General features: G+C 46.5%; 2 protein-coding genes across 4 annotated transcripts; both read right to left on the reverse strand.

Moving 5' to 3' along the window:
* Nucleotides 1-360: 360 nt before the first annotated feature.
* KRBA2 (KRAB-A domain containing 2) lies at nucleotides 361-10,040 on the reverse strand. 3 transcript variants are annotated; one of them, XR_014013908.1, is made up of 4 exons: nucleotides 9,194-10,040; nucleotides 6,648-7,462; nucleotides 1,886-5,328; nucleotides 361-1,774 (listed from the first exon to the last, which is right to left on the reverse strand). XR_014013908.1 is itself a non-coding variant. In XM_081218244.1 (4 exons), the coding sequence occupies exons 3-4, from the start codon at nucleotides 6,679-6,681 to the stop codon at nucleotides 4,073-4,075; spliced, it is 1,290 nt and encodes a 429-aa protein (XP_081074370.1). In that variant the 5' UTR covers nucleotides 6,682-6,833; nucleotides 7,025-7,462; nucleotides 9,194-10,040; the 3' UTR covers nucleotides 361-4,072. The 3 variants fall into 3 exon arrangements, 2 of the variants coding, with proteins under 2 accessions (XP_081074370.1, XP_081074369.1); XM_081218244.1 differs by having other exon boundaries at nucleotides 361-5,328; nucleotides 6,648-6,833; nucleotides 7,025-7,462; XM_081218243.1 differs by having other exon boundaries at nucleotides 361-5,328.
* Nucleotides 10,041-11,125: 1,085 nt separating this feature from the next.
* On the reverse strand, nucleotides 11,126-16,067 carry RPL26 (ribosomal protein L26). The gene is made up of 4 exons (XM_081218502.1): nucleotides 15,967-16,067; nucleotides 14,989-15,161; nucleotides 13,712-13,852; nucleotides 11,126-11,297 (listed from the first exon to the last, which is right to left on the reverse strand). The coding sequence occupies exons 2-4, from the start codon at nucleotides 15,154-15,156 to the stop codon at nucleotides 11,169-11,171; spliced, it is 438 nt and encodes a 145-aa protein (XP_081074628.1). The 5' UTR covers nucleotides 15,157-15,161; nucleotides 15,967-16,067; the 3' UTR covers nucleotides 11,126-11,168.
* Nucleotides 16,068-16,332: the final 265 nt, after the last annotated feature.

Here is a 16,332-nt window from a genome sequence, read left to right on the forward strand (position 1 = left end):
GACAGACACGCACAGAGGGAAGATGATGTGAAGGGAGAATGTCATCTACAAGCCAAGGAACGCCTGAGGCCGCCAGAAGCTAAGAGCGGGGCCGGAACAGATTCTTCCTCACGGCACTCAGAAGGAACCAACGCTGCTGACATCTTGGTCTCAGACTTATGACCTCCAGAACTGTGACACAATAAATTTTTGTGCCACTCAGTTGGTTACAGCAGCCCCAGGAAATGAAAACTGCTGTCCTGAATACAGTATGACCATTACTGTAGTTCCTTATCAGTCAGATATCTGTTAAAACAAGACAGTATCACGAAACATTTTTCTCCTCTCCCCCATGCATGGCAGAAAAAATAAAAACCCTCAAATAACTTGAATCTGTTTCATATAAATGGACAGCCCTGATCTGATTACAAGTCCAGTGCGCTTCCATCCCACCACAGCTGCACCAGGGCACAGCTACCTGTTTTTCTTCTGCAGTTAACCTCTGCTCTTTCCTTTTGGCTGCTCTTCTCATTAATTTGTAAATGCTCTTTTAAAAATTAGGTTCTGTGGACAAAGAATGTCGCCTGCAATATCAGTAAACAAAGGATGTTGTGACCATCAAGTCATGAGCCCCTGCAGCCGCCCACGACTGTGCACCCTGAGGAGATTCAGGATGGAGAAAAACAGGATACTGGTCCCTAGTTAAGATGCGTATCAAAGGGATAATTTCAATAAGCCCAGACTCTCTTCCCATACATAGAAAAGTGCTAAATTTCATTAACTTGAGATGTCTGTTTTTAAAAAAAAATTAGCAGTAATCTTTTGATGTTCAGTTACCTGTTTTGGGTTTTTTGGTTTTGTTTTTGTTTTTTCCAAAAACTGCTATATATCCTGGCTCCTCCCTTACCTCTCTGGACCAGTCCCTCAGAGCTATCTGAGAAGCTGTATCCTGGGCTTAAGTCCTCAGTAAGTCTGCTGAATAAACCATAATTCTCAACTTTTAGGTTATGCATTTTTTTTCAGTTGACAGGCCCTTATGTCTGTTTTAGATGTTGCAAATATTTTCTTCCAGCCTGTCATTTACCTTTCCTCACTTTTTTAAAGGTATTATTTTTCATAGATATTTAAACTTTTTATGTAGCCAAGTATAGTAACCTTTTATGGCTTTCTCCATTCCAAGATCCCCCAAATCTCCTTTTTCTCCAATATTTTTTAGTTTTGTTTTTTATATTTAGGGATCAGACTTCATTTTTTTCCAGTTGGATAGCTATATGATCCAGCACCGTTATTTTTTTTAATTGAGGTATAACTGACCAGCACCATTAACTGAATAATACAACCCCTCCCAGTTGTGAAATGCCCCTTTTATCATAAATTCCTAGAGGCATGGGTCTGTTTCTGACCTTTATTCACATTCTGACTTCATTTGCCTTTCTTTAGCAACAGGCCACAGAAATGCATATGCAAAAATACTGGAATGGCCCAGATGGTGGCCAAGTGTAGAACGCAGGCCTGCTTCCTGGGGGTTACCACTTGGTTCTCTGCTGCCATGAAAAAATGCGGGGGGCCAGATCTTCCAAGTTTTCAAGAGGTGCTGGACATCCAGATTTTTATATGAAGTCTTCTGTTTTGAAAGTGATGGCAATTCATTTTTTACATTTAAAAAACATTAGGTGGACAAAATATATTTGCAAATTGAAAGCAGTCAGTTCTGTTCCAGATGCTGAAATGTGTTAATGCAGAGTAAGGCTGGATTGGGTCTAGGTGTCCACTCCCGCTCTCTCCACTGCTGACCCTACGGAGCAAAGGAGGAAGACAGATGCAGCCGCTCCGGAAGCCTAGGTTATTTGTGGCCACCCCCCCGGGAGAGGCAGTACCGTCGTGCCTCATTTCACTTCTCACCCACACGAGTTGATGATGTGGTTCCTGGTTTGCTCCGCAACCAGGAAGTCAGCACGCAGGGAGGGGTGGCAACATCAGTGGAGTTGGGCCTCCAAGGCCCTGCTAGCCTGAGTGACACAGAAAAGATGGAACGTGAGGTGCTGGCCAAGGATAGGGCAAGATTCTGCCCCCACCCCACCCAAACAAGCGGGAAAGTGCGATCATTTCCTTTCTAATAATAATGCAGCCTTCCTGGATATCCAGCTTAACACTGTTTAATCAGCAAAGGAATGGCAACGGACAGAGATCTCCAACGATCACAAGGATAAGATCTGCTGATAGCAAGGACAACTGACATCTAGAACTCCACATGCATTATCTCACTGTCTTTCACAATGACCCCATGAGGTAGCGGCATCAGGACTGTTCCTGCCTCCTTCAGAAGAGGAAACCAGCGCCGGGGGCAATCAGAATGGTTCTGAGATGCAGGAAGAATGAACGGGAGAATAAGGGGCTGCAGGCCCCTTCTCCTTCCCAGTGTCCATCTCTGAAGAGTCATTTGTTCACTCAGCAAATCCTTACTGAACACCTCCGATGGGCTATGTACGCTTCCAGGCCTTGAGAATACAGCAGTGCACAGATCCTGGGCACTACTCTTCCCTTTACTCTGAACTATGACCCAGACTGGCCTTTGCTCTATTCTTTTCTTCTCTGGTTGGAGCAGTGACCTCAGGCCAACTTTTGTATTTTGCTCCGGAGTGCTTAGTTGTTTCCCTGCTACTAGTCACTTCCTGGAATGCACTGACCCTTTCCAAGAATACATGTTGTGCTGTGCCTGAGGCATAGAAAACTGGCAGACTCAGACCCAAATCCCAACCATGCCTTAATTTTGACCTATTTTTAAAATATGTTTCAGACACATCACACAATAATCCCTGTGGGTGCCATTCTGAGAGCGGGCATGGTACATCAGGTTTCTCTTGAAGCAGGAAACTTGATTGCCTGGTGGGGCAGGCAATCTCGGGGGCATGTTAGATGAACCTCTTTTCTTCTCGTTGTCCTTCACCTACATCTTTTTCTCTGATGACCCCATCTTTTGGGTTATGTGTCTAGAAGCAGGAACAGGCACTAGATATATGTAGGGCAGTCCCACCGGCTCTACAGGCCTCAGACCCCATCAGTTCATGTTCTTCAGGCAAACATACTCTTCCACTGACTGTAGTTGGTAAAACTGCAGCCCCCCAAAAACATACGTCCAAGTCCAAACCCCTAGCACCCGTGAATGTGACCTTACTTGGAAAAAGGGTCTTCACAGATGAAATTAAGGATCTTGAGGGGCTTCCCTGGTGGCAGAGTGGTTAAGAATCCACCTGCCAATGCAGGGGACACGGGTTCGAGCCCTGGTCCGGGAAGATCCCACACGCCATGGAGCAACTAAGCCTGTGCGTCACAACTACTGAGCCTGTGCTCTAGAGCCCATGAGCCACAACTACTGAGCCCGTGGGCCACAACTACTGAGCCCGTGTGCCACAACTACTGAAGCCCACAGACCTAGAGACTGTGCTCTGTAACAACAGAAGCCACGGCAAGGAGAAGCTGCAACAAAGAGTAGACCCCGCTCGCCGCAACTAGAGAAAGCCCACTCGCAGCAACGAGGATCCAATGCGGCCAAAAGTAAATAAATTAATTGAAAAAAAAAGGATCTTGAGATGAGATCATCCTCAGTTAGGATGGGCCTTAAGTCCAATGACATAGATTTGGTGTCCAACAGTGTCCTTGTAAGAGACAGAAAAGGAGCAGACAGACAGACAGAGGGGAGAAGGCCACATGAAGACCCACGTGCAGACAAGGCAGAGACTGGATTTGTGCTACTCTAAGCCAAGGGATGCAAGGACTGCCGGCAGCCACCAAAGGAGAAAGGCATGGAATGGATTCTCTCTTAGAGCCTCCAGAAGGGACGAACCCTGCCAACACCTTGATTTCAGACCTGTAGCCTCCACAACTATGGGAGAAGAAAGTGCTGTTGTTTTAAGCCTCCACATTTGTGGCAATTTTGTATGGCAGCCCGAGATCAGAGACCCAAGTTGCTTTCCCCCTGTGAGCCAGGACTACCATGGACAGCTTTCCTGAGATTGTGGCTTTCATTCCTTTCATCTGGGGCCTTGGCAACAGTTCTCAGGTGGCTACACGGTGCCCAGAGGCAGGTGTCTGTTCACCAGCAGAAGAGACCTGGGGCCCCTTGGGAGGTGCTGGGCTCTGCAGCTTTGGGAGGAGTGGGATTGATGTCCTCGTCCATGTCAGATCGGTCTGCTCCGACCTCAGCTCTTTCTTCCTGCCTGATCCAAAGGCTGCTTTCTAGCTGTTCTTCAGCCATTTCTAGTTCTTCTTCTGTTTGTAAGACAGCCACGGTTTCCCGGGGTAAGTGTGAGGAATAGAGTCCAAATTTGGCTTTACAACCAAACATCGCCTCATATGGACTTTGCTGCAAGGAAACATCAAAGGCCTGATTCCTCACCATCTGCATGAATCGCAGGCCTTCGGCCCAGTGATGTGAGTGGTTACTCTGCATCCAGGCACTTAGCATGTTCTTGACATCACGGCTTGCTCGCTCCAGGGAGCCTTGGCCTTGGCCAGCATGGTACTTACCAGGGACAATCTTTAGGTCTGGCCATACCTCATTGAGCTCATTGACAACCTGGTTTGTGAACTCCAAGCCACTGTCAGATTCTAACATCGTGGGTGTACCAAGAATTGTGAAAATATCCAACAGGACAGCGACCACCTCATGGGCCTGTTTGGCTTTTAATGGCCGTAAAATAATAAACTTGGTCAAGTGGTCCTGGTAATATAAAACAAACTTGAACTCACCATCAGCATTTGACTGCATGTCAAGGATTTCAACTTGGCACCTGGAGTCAATGTCCTTAAATGGCATGGGCTTGGGTGCGAGGCCTCTCTTGGATACTGGGTTCTTCTGGTGGCACTGTTTACACAGAGTCAGATATAAGACAATGACTTCTTTGGTGACATTCCCGTATTTTCCTTGCAGCTCCTTGAGCATGCGCGTCCGCCCACCATGGCCAATATTGAGATGTGTGTCATGAAGAATATCAAACAGCTCTTCCTTGTGTACATAATACCGTATTCGATCTCGTTCTCCGTGAGTAGCCTCTATTAGTTTCTCCGTGCCTTGTACAGAGATCACGTCATATTTTGCTGCACGGCGATAATCACGTGATGACTTCCTCCCCTTCTCCTTAGCTTCTTTCACTTCCTTTATTGTTTGAAAGTACTTTTCTTTGGAAAATACCTTGCTGTTGTAACTTTTGCTTTCCACTAACTTTGTCACGCTGATGAGAAACTTTTCTCTCATGTTACTTATCTCCTTTTCCATTTCACTTGGATTTGAAACACCAGGGGGATCATTTCCAGCTCTCTGTGGCATCATGGAGAACTGTAAGAAGGATCCTAAGAAAGGCAGAAAGAAACAGAACAAGGCTAAATTTGCTGCTATTCCATCTGGAAGACTTTCCCTTCAAAGTTCCTCATTAACTCTTTCATCTGATTTTTTTTTTTTTTAAGATGTTGGGGGTAGGAGTTTTTATTAATTAATTTATTTATTTTTGCTGTGTTGCGTCTTCGTTTCTGTGCGAGGGCTTTCCCTAGTTGTGGCAAGCGGGGGCCACTCTTCATCGCGGTGCGCAGGCCTCTCACTATCGCGGCCTCTCTTGTTGCGGAGCACAGGCTCCGGACGCGCAGGCTCAGCGGCCATGGCTCACGGGCCCAGCCGCTCCGCGGCATGTGGGATCTTCCTGGACCGGGGCATGAACCCGTGTCCCCTGCATCGGCAGGCGGACTCTCAACCACTGCACCACCAGGGAAGCCCCTTCATCTGATTTTTGAACATATGGAAGAAAGATTACTAAAGTAATGGTATAAAGCAATAACAGAATAAAGGTAACTAGAGGGACTTCCCTGGTGGCACAGTGGTTAAGACTCTGTGCTCCCAATGCAGGGGCCCCGGGTTCAATCCCTGGTCAGGGAACTAGATCCCACATGCATGTCGCAACTAAGAGCTCGCATGCCACAACTAAGGAGCCCACGTGCCGCAACTAAGATCAGGCACAACCAAATAAATAAACAAACAAAGAATAAAGATAACTAGAGGGCCCACTGGGCCCATTCATAACCAGAGCATGTCAACAGAATTTTAAATCAGCAAGATGTATACACAAATATGTAGTAATTTTTGACTTTAGGCAAACAGAGTAATTAATAAAACTGTTAGCTCAAACAGTGAAACCTATTAACTTGTCTTTGCTAACTGAAGAGGAGAGGATGAATGAAAATTCCTAAGGCAATAATAGGCTGATATCTCATCCTCCATTCCTTTTAAAATAATATAAATGGGAGAATGTTGCTAGAAGGAACCCACATAACAATAGTAAATTGTGAACTTGAAGTTAGCACCAGAGAGGGCTTTTAGCTTTCCCACAATCAACTTAATTTCTTGTGGTTGAAGAGTCTGTCCTCGTTTTAGGAGACTGAAGGAGAACACAGTGGGATTTTTTTTGGGTTTTTCTCGTCGCACCACGTGGCTTGCGGCAGGGTTGTGGGGGGAGGGCGGGGGGATCTTAGTTCCCCGACCAAGGATCGAACCCGGATCCCCTGCAGTGGAAGTGTGGAGTCTTAACCATAGGATGGCCAGGGAATTCCTGGGATATTTTTAAATGATGGTTTTTCCCATCGATTGTACACAGGATTAGTAAAAGAAGACAAGTCCTTACGCTGAGGGACTGGCTTCTTGCAACTGTCCAGCATTGTGTCCCTGCTACAATCCTTCTGAGAGGCCTCTTGACTCTTGCAATCTCTGGTCACATCCTCAAATGTCACTGCCTCCTGAAATGATGCCAGCTGCTGCCACAGGGACGGTTCTGTCTTGGGTCCTGGGCTAAGGAGTAGCTGCAGCAGGACTAGGAAAGAGACAGTGGAGGTACTGGGAACAAAGGCGTGCCCACATGCATGACTGAATGTCAGTCATATGAGTATTACACAAAGAAAAGATAACAGAGGGAGAGGAAAGGTCTCATATCCAGCAAGATGAGTCCAGCTATGTGGGTGAGGAAGAGGGGTTTTGTTCTCCTGGGAGGTCTGTAGGCCTGACCTGTTTTGACACTGCCTGAGCTGGAGCCCACATATTTCCAGAACGAAGCAGAGAGTCCAAGAGAACTTGAGCACTCCAAGGCCGGGAGACACTTCCAGGTACAGGCTTGATGGTTCTGAAGAGGCAGCAGGGGCTGTTTCCAGAAATGAAAAGGTTACATCTAGGGACACAGAGATATGTCAGGAGGTTACCATGCCAAAGAGATACCCCCAGATGGAGTCCACACTCCACCAAGATCGGAGAAGTCCTCTGGAAGAGAACTGGATACCCAGGTGTCTAAACCGAGGTTCCTTAGTTAGAACAACTCTGGAACACAGGATGGTGATGAGGCCAAGGGAAGAGTTCATGTGATGATCACAGGAATTCCAATAATCTTAGGAAAACAAGATCCCCGAGATGCCAGCCATCAGATGAAGAGCTGAGGGGTAGGGCAGAATCCTGAGAAGCAGAGAAAGATGGAAATATATATTTTTTAAATATATATTTTTTTAATATTTATTTGTTTGGCCGTGCTGGGTCTTGGCTGTGGCACACGGGATCTTGGTTGTGGCATGTGTGTGGGATTTAGTTCCCTGACCAGGGATGGTACCCGGGCCCCCTGCATTGGGAGTGTGGAGTCTTAACCACTGGACCATCAGGGAAGTCCCGATGGAAACAATTAAAAGCTCTGAGCAAGAGTCTCAGTTAAGCTGAGCCTGCTTCCAGATCCTGAATGTCCTCCACTAAAAAGGCTTCGAATTCTCTCGACTGGCATCACTGGTTAACCATGGAACATTCCTGATTCTAAAGACACTACTGACTGTAAAACCACTGACATAATGACAGTTTTCTTTTGAGAGGAAAAACTGAAGCCCTATATTAAACGAACATATCCAGATTTTTTTTTTTGCCACGCTGCGCGGCATGCAGAATCTTAGTTCCCCAACCAGGGGTTGAACCCGTGCCCCTTGCAGTGGAAGTATAGAGTCTTAACCACTGATCCGCCAAGGAACTGCCCACACATCCAGATTTTTTTTTTTTTTTTTTTTTTTTTTTTTCGGTAGGCGGGCCTCTCACTGTTGTGGCCTCTCCCCTTGCAGAGCACAGGCTCCGGATGCGCAGGCTCAGCAGCCATGGCTCACGGGCCTAGCCGCTCTGCGGCATGTGGGATCTTCCCAGACCGGGGCACGAACCCGTGTCCCCTGCATCGGCAGGCGGACTCTCAACCACTGCGCCACCAGGGAAGCCCCAGATTTTTTAAAGGTGAAAAATATGCATTTCAGGATCGAAGAAACAGAATGTTTATAATATGCTCTTTAAGCCTGAGCTCAAGACCCTCAGTGCAAACTGACATTTTTAAAGGCTCTGAGAAGTCCTGCAGTAAATAAGCCAGTCTATTTCATCCACCAGTCCCATATAATCATTGACATGGGGCTTTGTTTCCCAAAGAATATGCATTATCATCCCACAGTCCTTAGAAGAGACTTGAAACCACAAGATATTCAACGGGATCCAGGAGGAGCACCTTCCAGACTCCTCACCGAAACCAGCATCTCTCAGAAACTGGCTGCACTGGCTGCTATTTGAGGCCCTTCAAGGAACTACACGGGAAGGAAAGACCTCATCTCCATCCTATAAAAGAATGAAGAAGACACGCTAGAAATAGTTTATAATCAAAAGATGGAAAAATCTCAGTCTTTAATATGAGAAATGGTCCTTATTACCCTATACCATGAAATTCTAATGCACAGCCCTGGAGTCACATTTGACTAAAAGACGTATGTTGGTTAGTCTACCCAGTGTTTGTTTTTTAAAAATTGAATGGTTTGCCTATATTTACAGACTGGGGAGTTCATATAAAAATCTAGATTTCTGGCTTTCATGAAAAATGGGACGATCCAGCCATACTGGGAGCTTTGCTACTTGGCAACAACTGGCTGGAGTGGAGAGGCAGCCACTCCCTTTAGATAGTCAACACTCTGTTTCCCACAGTCTTTAGGCCAGCAACTAACTATTCACCTTAGCTGCCCACCCCTGTAGTTACCTGAGTTTTCAACACCTGTTCTAAAGCAAAAGGAAAGAAACGAGGCCCCAAAGAAAGATGGCCAACTTCCTGGTGTGATCTGTGTTGGTGGGATGATAAATGAGCCTGTTTAAAGAAAACTGGAAAGATTTTCCTTCCTCACCCACCTGCAAGTCTTTGCTTTGGCTGTCCCGGACCTGGAACAGGTTCTTCCAAATCACACCCAGCTCAAATCAGCATCCTTCTTGATGCACTCCAGCTGACTGCCATCTCGCCTGCCTCTGAACAGCCTGCACCACTCACTGGAGCGCTTTGCATTTTCAGTCGACTGGTTCAGGTGTACAAACCTAGAAGGCAGGGGCTGAGGCTTCTACCTCGCTGTATCCCCTCAGAGGGCAGATGAATACAGAGCTGGGACGAAAGATGTTCAAAGGGCATTTGTCAAACACTTGGCTTACAGGTATGGAAGAGAGGCATTGCAGAGGCATGGTAAGTCAATTTCTGACGCTATCATTTACTGTGTGAGTAGGCTGGGCAAAGTTTCTGAGGCTTCATTTTCCGCAACTATAAAATGGGGAGAATACCACTCTCCATCACAACGAGTTGTTGGGAAGACTCCGTGATAATGCAGATAATGCACTTAGTGCAGTGTCCCCGCACCTTCCACAATACCAACTCCCGATTATTCCCGAAAACCTGGTTCGGGCATCAAGTCCTTTGTGCCGTCCTGAGTTCCGAGGTCTCTGCACCACCGCGCCAGGCTCCACGAGGGTTCCGCCTGCTAGTCGGGCCCGCCCACTCCTCCAAGGGCGGCCAACTTCGGGGGAGGAGTGAAATGAATGAGCCAGGCCAGCGGGAAGAGAGACCGATCGGGGTGGTTTTGCAGGAGAGGGAGGTCCGGAAGTGAAAAGGAATACGCCAGGGCCGCAGGGTCGGGAGCCCGCCCCACCCACGGCTGCGTCCGCCAGCGCCGCCCGGTCCCCTCCCGCTCCGCGTGGGCCCGCGGCGGCGGAGGCCGGCTGTGCCGGCCGGAAGCGGCTCCGCGCCGGCCGGAAGCCCCGCCCCTCCCGGGGGGCCGTCCACAGACGCCGCGGCGGGGAGAAACCTTACTCCTTTTCTCGGTAATGAAGGCTGTGTTCCGGGGTCCTGCCCAGCCTGCAGCGTGCTCGGCGGAAGCTGCGGTGAGTGAGATTACTGAGGTGATAGCTGGGGCCGGCCCAGGTGCGACCTTGGCTAAGCCAGCCACTAACTGGTCTCCGGCGGTGGCAAAATTGGTCACCTATTTCCCCACGTTGTCGTAAAGGCTCCAAGATAAATGAATGCTCGCCTCCAGCCTGGAAAGTAAACCCCATTCATCGTCCTACACGTTTAAATGCTTAAGTCTAAAGTGAGGAAGGTGTTGTCAACAATTACTCTGTGCACGGTATCGCTTAATCCTCTAGGAGAAACTGCATTTTAGGTGAGCACTTTTTGCTTCAGATTGTAAGCTAAAGATTCATTTTGGTCTAACAGCACTCACACAACATCAGTGCAGAAAACAAGGTGGGAAAGGGGGTCCTCGGGTATTCAGCTTTACCCCAAAGTGCTGCTGCCTGCTGTAAAAGAAAATCACTATTTTATTAGTCCCGATTTCGGAATATCGTTAGAAAGCATTTCAATCATTAAATAATTGATGCTTGGGACTTCCCTTGTCGCGCAATGGTTAAGAATCCGCCTGCCAATGCAGGGGACACGGGTTCGAGCTCTGGTCCTGGCAGATCCCACATGCTGCAGAGCAGCTAAGTCCGTGCGCCACAACTACTGAGCCTGTGGTCTAGAGCCCGTGCTCCCCAACAAGAGAAAGCCACCGCAATGAGAAGCCCAAGGGCAGCAACGAAGACCCAACGCAGCTAAAAATAAATACATTAAAAAAAAAAGAACTGATGCTCAAATTTGGTTAAAAAACCAACTCTCTCTAAACAGTACTTTTCATTACTGGAATCAAGCCACAAGATAAGGGTAGTCTGCCTCTAGATAGCTAACATCACCTGAACTTCCCTGAAAACTGACCCACCGAAATCTAGTCAGCGTCTCAAAGCACCACACATAAACAAAGGCTCTTCATTTTAACAGTTTTTAATGAAAGTTGTATACAAGATTACTTCATTCCTGCATCTTCTCAATTGTTTCTTCCTTGTATTTGCCCTTTTCCTTTCCTACTTGGCGAGATTTGGCTTTACGTTCAAGGATCTTTTTGCGGTCTTTGTCCAGTTTTAGTCTGGTGATAACCACCTGCAGACAAATAAGAAAAAATGCTCCTGAGCTTTAAACAATTACCAACACAGAACACATGGGAAGGCCCAACATTCAGCGCCATTCCCCACACCTGTGGGAGTGGATGCCTAAACACTCTGAAGTGCCAGAAATGATCCTTTATCCCCAAACCTGGCTTAAATGTTCACTAATACTCAGCCAACAAAGGAGAAGGCAATGTGGCACTGGTGGTTCTTCTCACGTCCTCTTCTGTGCTTTATTAGAAAATCAGCTTCTTTTTCTACTGCAAAACGTTTCAACTATTCCACTCCTCTCAGTTTTATAAGCTAACAAAGTCATACACATTGGTTTCTATAGTAACGTTAGTACCACAAAGTTGGAAATTAAATGTAGCCTTCACACATGCTTCAACCTGCAAAACCTTTAGTGAAGTCATAGAACATACCTATTCCAACAGATTTGTCACCAAAGACACCCAGATTATGATAAATTTTAGTCTTAGAGAGGAAGGTGAGGGAAGGCAAAGACAGCACTGAACAAGGTCTGGAAATACAGCATAGCAACCAAAAGACAGTCTCCACCGCCATGGAGGTTGTATCTAATATGAGATGGAATGCTGGAGGATAGGGGCTAAATCATAATCGAGATCAGGCAAAGCCTCACGGAAAGGTCTGTATCTGAACAGAGACCTGATAAGAAGAGTAGAGTATTCCAAACAGAACCGCAAGCACCGAAGTCCAGAGGCAGAAGAACTTCTAAGTTTAACAGGCGTGTTTCTCAAATTTGAGTGTGTCTGGAGGGCTTGTTAAAATAGACCCCTGGGTCCCAGCCCCAAATTCTGCTTCAGTGGACCCGGGAACAGAATGTACAGTTCTATGAAGTTGCCAGGTGATGCTGCCGACCAGCAGACACACTGAGGAGCACGGCTGTAGGAACAGTAAAGAGGCTAGTGGACTAGAACACGGAGAGTGGAATAAGGTGACATCAAGGAGTAGCTGGTGATGGGACTTCCCTGGTGGCGCAGTGGTTAAGAATCCGCCTGCCAGTGGAGGGGACACGGGTTCGAGCCCTGGTCGGGGAAGATCCCACATGCCGCAGAGCAACTAAGCCCGTGTGCCACAACTACTGAGCCTGTGCTCTAGAGCCCACGAGCCACAACTACTGAGCCCGTGTGCTGCAACTACTGAAGCCCGCGCGCCTAGAGCCGGTGCTGTGCAGCGAGAAGCCAGCGCACCGCAATGAAGAGTAGCCCCCACTCGCCGCAACTAGAGAAAGCCTGTGCGCGCTGCAAGGAAGACCTGATGCAGCCAAAAATAAATAAATTAAAAAAAAAGAAGAAGTAGCTGGTGATCAGTCTTGTAGGCCACTCTGATGGTGACAATATCCTGGATACAGTGTGACAGCAACAGCAGTCAACGGGTCTTATCGACTGATGTGGGGTATATAGTAAGAATGACATTTTGGCTTGAGCCATTAGGACAAAGCTGCCACACACAGTGACGGTAACAAACTGCAAGAGGCTTCAAGGATAAAACCAGGAGTTTAAACATGTCAGGTTTGAGATATTGATTGGACATCTAAGTTGACATGCAAACTAGTCAACTGGATATTGAGGTTTGTCTGGAATAAGAGATGAAGATGAGCCATAAAGAAGGAGATCAACTGTCAAATGCTGCATTAAGTTCATAAAACACTAAGAATCGGTCACTGGATTGGTGACCTTGACGACGGCTGATCTAGTTGGGGGCAACTAAGACTAGTGAAGAATGGGAAAGTCATCGCTCTTAAGAGATACACACTTAAGTAATTAGAGGTGAAGTGCCACGATGTTTGTAATCCACCAGTGGGTAGGGAAAAGGGCAAAGAAAATGGTAGTTGTGAATTCTAGGTGAAAGATACGCAACAGCTGTACTAGTCTTTCGACTTCCCTGTAGTTTGCAGATTAGATTTGTGGTGCCAACTCAAGATCTTAAAAAAAGAACACCTCATTATTTGAATAGGCACCAAGCACGTTTATTACCTTTATATTAAACATCTTTTTAATTGAGAGAAATCAGACAGCAGTATTGGAAATTTCACATTAAAGTCCAGGACATGAGAATCAGACCATTATCTTCTATTTTGGCTTAGATACCACTATCAATGGGATCTAGACTCTGAGGTCCAGATTTTTTCCATCTGCAAATGACTTAATACCTACTTTGCAGGGCTGTAAATGTGCCTTACTGTTTACTCAATTCTGTTTAATACACAGGGTATGAGCTCCATATCATCTAAAAATTACCCCATTTCCTATATTTTAAGATCTATTCATTTTTAGATTGATCGATCAGCTTACTAATAGCTTTTAAGGAAAAGTTACATCAAATACACATACAGAATAACTGTTAAAATTTCCTTCTCCCCTCTCAAGCATTCTTAAAAACACCCACCTTGCTGGGGTGAATGCCCACATGGACAGTTGTGCCATTAGCCTTCTCCCGCTGCACTCGTTCAATGTAGATGACATACTTCTTCCTGTAAACCTGGACTACTTTGCCAATTTGCTGCCCTTTGTAGTGTCCTCGTACAACCTAAATGCAAATTCAAAAATAAAAGATATATGTGGTTAAAAGAATATTAAGCTTGAAAATCAGGAAACCTATGAATCAGGTAAACATCATTCACTTCATCAGATATACAGGATCTTCCAATTTTGAAAGATCTAATCATTAATGGAAATGTGCCAATAATTCTATCTCTGGCTTCAATTAACCTGGAAATAAACTATGCTCCATATCAATCTACAGTGATGTAGAGTGCATCCTACAACTGATGATCCACCAGCAATGGTGGGCTTGTTAAAAGGTTAAAAACGAGGAACAAGCCCACCTTGGTTTTTTGTACCAAGTTGACAAGGAAACTGTCACTCCATCTCAAAGGGAACAACAGGCCATAAATATTAAATTCACAACCCATTAAAGGGCCCAACTAAGTGCCAAAGAGTGGGCAGCAGCTAATATTTAAGGAAACATGCCACTTCTTTCCCTGAGGTTAACTAACATCGTTCTGTACCCGGAGTCCCAGCGATCCTCAGCTTGCCAAAGTGCTTCTGAGCAGATGTTTCTTTCCCAGTTACAGAAAGCACAGGAGACGGCCTCCGAAACCTACTGGCAATTTTAGCACCAGTACAGGAGCAACAAATGGCTATTCATCTCAAGAAATGCTGGTAACATGTAAGCTGCTTTAGAGACTGCTTGAATCTTAATCACTAGCTGCAAGTTACAGCTAAGAAACATTAATAGAAATATTCACTTAAATAGATTTGACAAATTATTTACTGGTACTCTCAAACAATCATATGAAACTACAGCTCAGTTGTAACTTATATATGGATTTTGATTCAGACACAGAATTGTTTACTGGTCCTCAAATGCCTCTCCAATGCCCAAACATACCCAGAAAAAGATAACTCCAAACTAAGATTCTGGTTCCAAACCCCCTTTCTTCTGCTTAATTATGACTGCATCTGACGCTTGAGACAACTGATTTTCACCAAAGTGTAAAGGTGAAGAAAGCTGCATACTTTTTGTTTAGTCCCCAGCTCAACTCCTTTTGCAGTCCTGTTGTGGGAGCCAATGCCTCAGTTGTTATCACTCTCAGAATGCAATCCAGCGTCTGTGCCTAATGTGCGGGATATTCGCCGAGATGACCTGAACACGGCACATACCTGAACTTCATCATCCTTCCGGATGGGCATGGATCGGACATTGTACTTCTGTCTCAGCTCTTTAGAAAGAGGGGAAGACATAATCTTCCTGCGAATGTGGGAAGGCGCATTGAAATGCCTTTTCCGGTTCTTGCTTCGGTCAGAAGTCACAAAGGGATTGAATTTCATTTCGGCTAAATAAAGAGTTAGAAGAGGTGTAAACCCTTAAATGACCAAATCTCACTCAGTTTTACAAACAAGTAACTGCAACAATTTCATCTTGAAAGTTTAGAATGCTCACAAAAGCTGTTACATTCTTTAACTTCATCAAAAACTGCTTGTAGTGAATTGCTTTACTGGGATGTTTTCTGTATTTGTTTATGGAACAGAAGAACGTTCCACTACCAACACACCTGTCGTAATTAAACTTTTTGTTTACTCTCTCAAACTGCATAACTACTGCACAAGGAAGCTAAAACAGGACTTATATTTCCGCTGAATTAGGGCAAAGCAGACTGACAATTCAAACATCACATCACATTTTAGAAAGACCAACCAACGTTAATCTGCGAACTTGAGCGTGAACACATTTAGCCCCATCCCCAAATGAATGAAATCAGGCCCTCATCCCGAACCTGGAAAATGCACATAACTCGGGTCCAAAAAGCCTTCCAATGGGCGAGCGCCGTCTGAAAGTTCCGTAGATTTACCAAGAAGCTATCTCGAGACCATTCTTTAGAGAACTACACTGCCCCGACTAGACTCCATCACCATAGGCTCCCTCCCCTTCAGCTCCCGTTTCCAAGTCCCCAAATCCTCTTTCTTCCTCCCTTCCCCACCCCGGCGGTCCTTGAGCTAGGAGAAAGGTCGAGACCATCCTGGCCCCCCTTCCCGGCTGCTACTCGGCCGCCGGAACAGTATAGGGGCCCCCGGGGTCGAGATACACCGTGCCCGTAAACGGATGGCTGCGGATTATACGCGTTCTCCCGGCAAACTCACCCGTTGGCGCTTCTGCGATGGCCACAAAAGGGAAGAGATCCACACACAGCTTCCGGTTTTGTAAGTTTCCGAGAGGTCTCGCGAGACCGCTGTTTCTTGGAGCGAGAGAGGCGCAGAGTTTGAACGCGGAGGGAAAACTGGGAAAGACGTTGATAACTAGCGCCATCTCGTGGCTCGGAGGGGAACTGCAGAGCTCTGGGTTCTGCAGCTGCGTCCTCTGGGAACGGTGGTTCCCGGGCAAGTGGCGGGGGCTGCTTGGGGTCTGACTGACCCGGCGGGTGTTGAGGGAGCGAGCGGCCCCAGGGACCCGTGTCCCTTCACTCGAACACCGGGCAGCGGGTACTCCCTTAGCCGGGAAAGGGCAGG

Source organism: Mesoplodon bidens (genome assembly GCF_964165515.1).
Source record: "Mesoplodon bidens genome assembly, chromosome: 19".
NCBI classification, from domain to species: domain Eukaryota; kingdom Metazoa; phylum Chordata; class Mammalia; order Artiodactyla; family Ziphiidae; genus Mesoplodon; species Mesoplodon bidens.

What these genes read in the sequence shown, in the direction of transcription:
- KRBA2 (XM_081218244.1), bottom strand. Translation starts at nt 6,681, where the DNA reads ATGCTGGACAGTTGCAAGAAGCCAGTCCCTCAGC. An exon ending in CAAGAAGCCAGTCCCTCAGC is followed by an intron (nt 5,329 to 6,647) that starts GTAAGGACTTGT and finishes TGCCTTTCTTAG; the next exon opens with GATCCTTCTTACAGTTCTCC.
- RPL26 (XM_081218502.1), bottom strand. Translation starts at nt 15,156, where the DNA reads ATGAAATTCAATCCCTTTGTGACTTCTGACCGAAGCAAGAACCGGAAA. An exon ending in GGAAGGATGATGAAGTTCAG is followed by an intron (nt 13,853 to 14,988) that starts GTATGTGCCGTG and finishes ATTTGCATTTAG; the next exon opens with GTTGTACGAGGACACTACAA. An exon ending in TGGGCATTCACCCCAGCAAG is followed by an intron (nt 11,298 to 13,711) that starts GTGGGTGTTTTT and finishes ATTTGTCTGCAG; the next exon opens with GTGGTTATCACCAGACTAAA.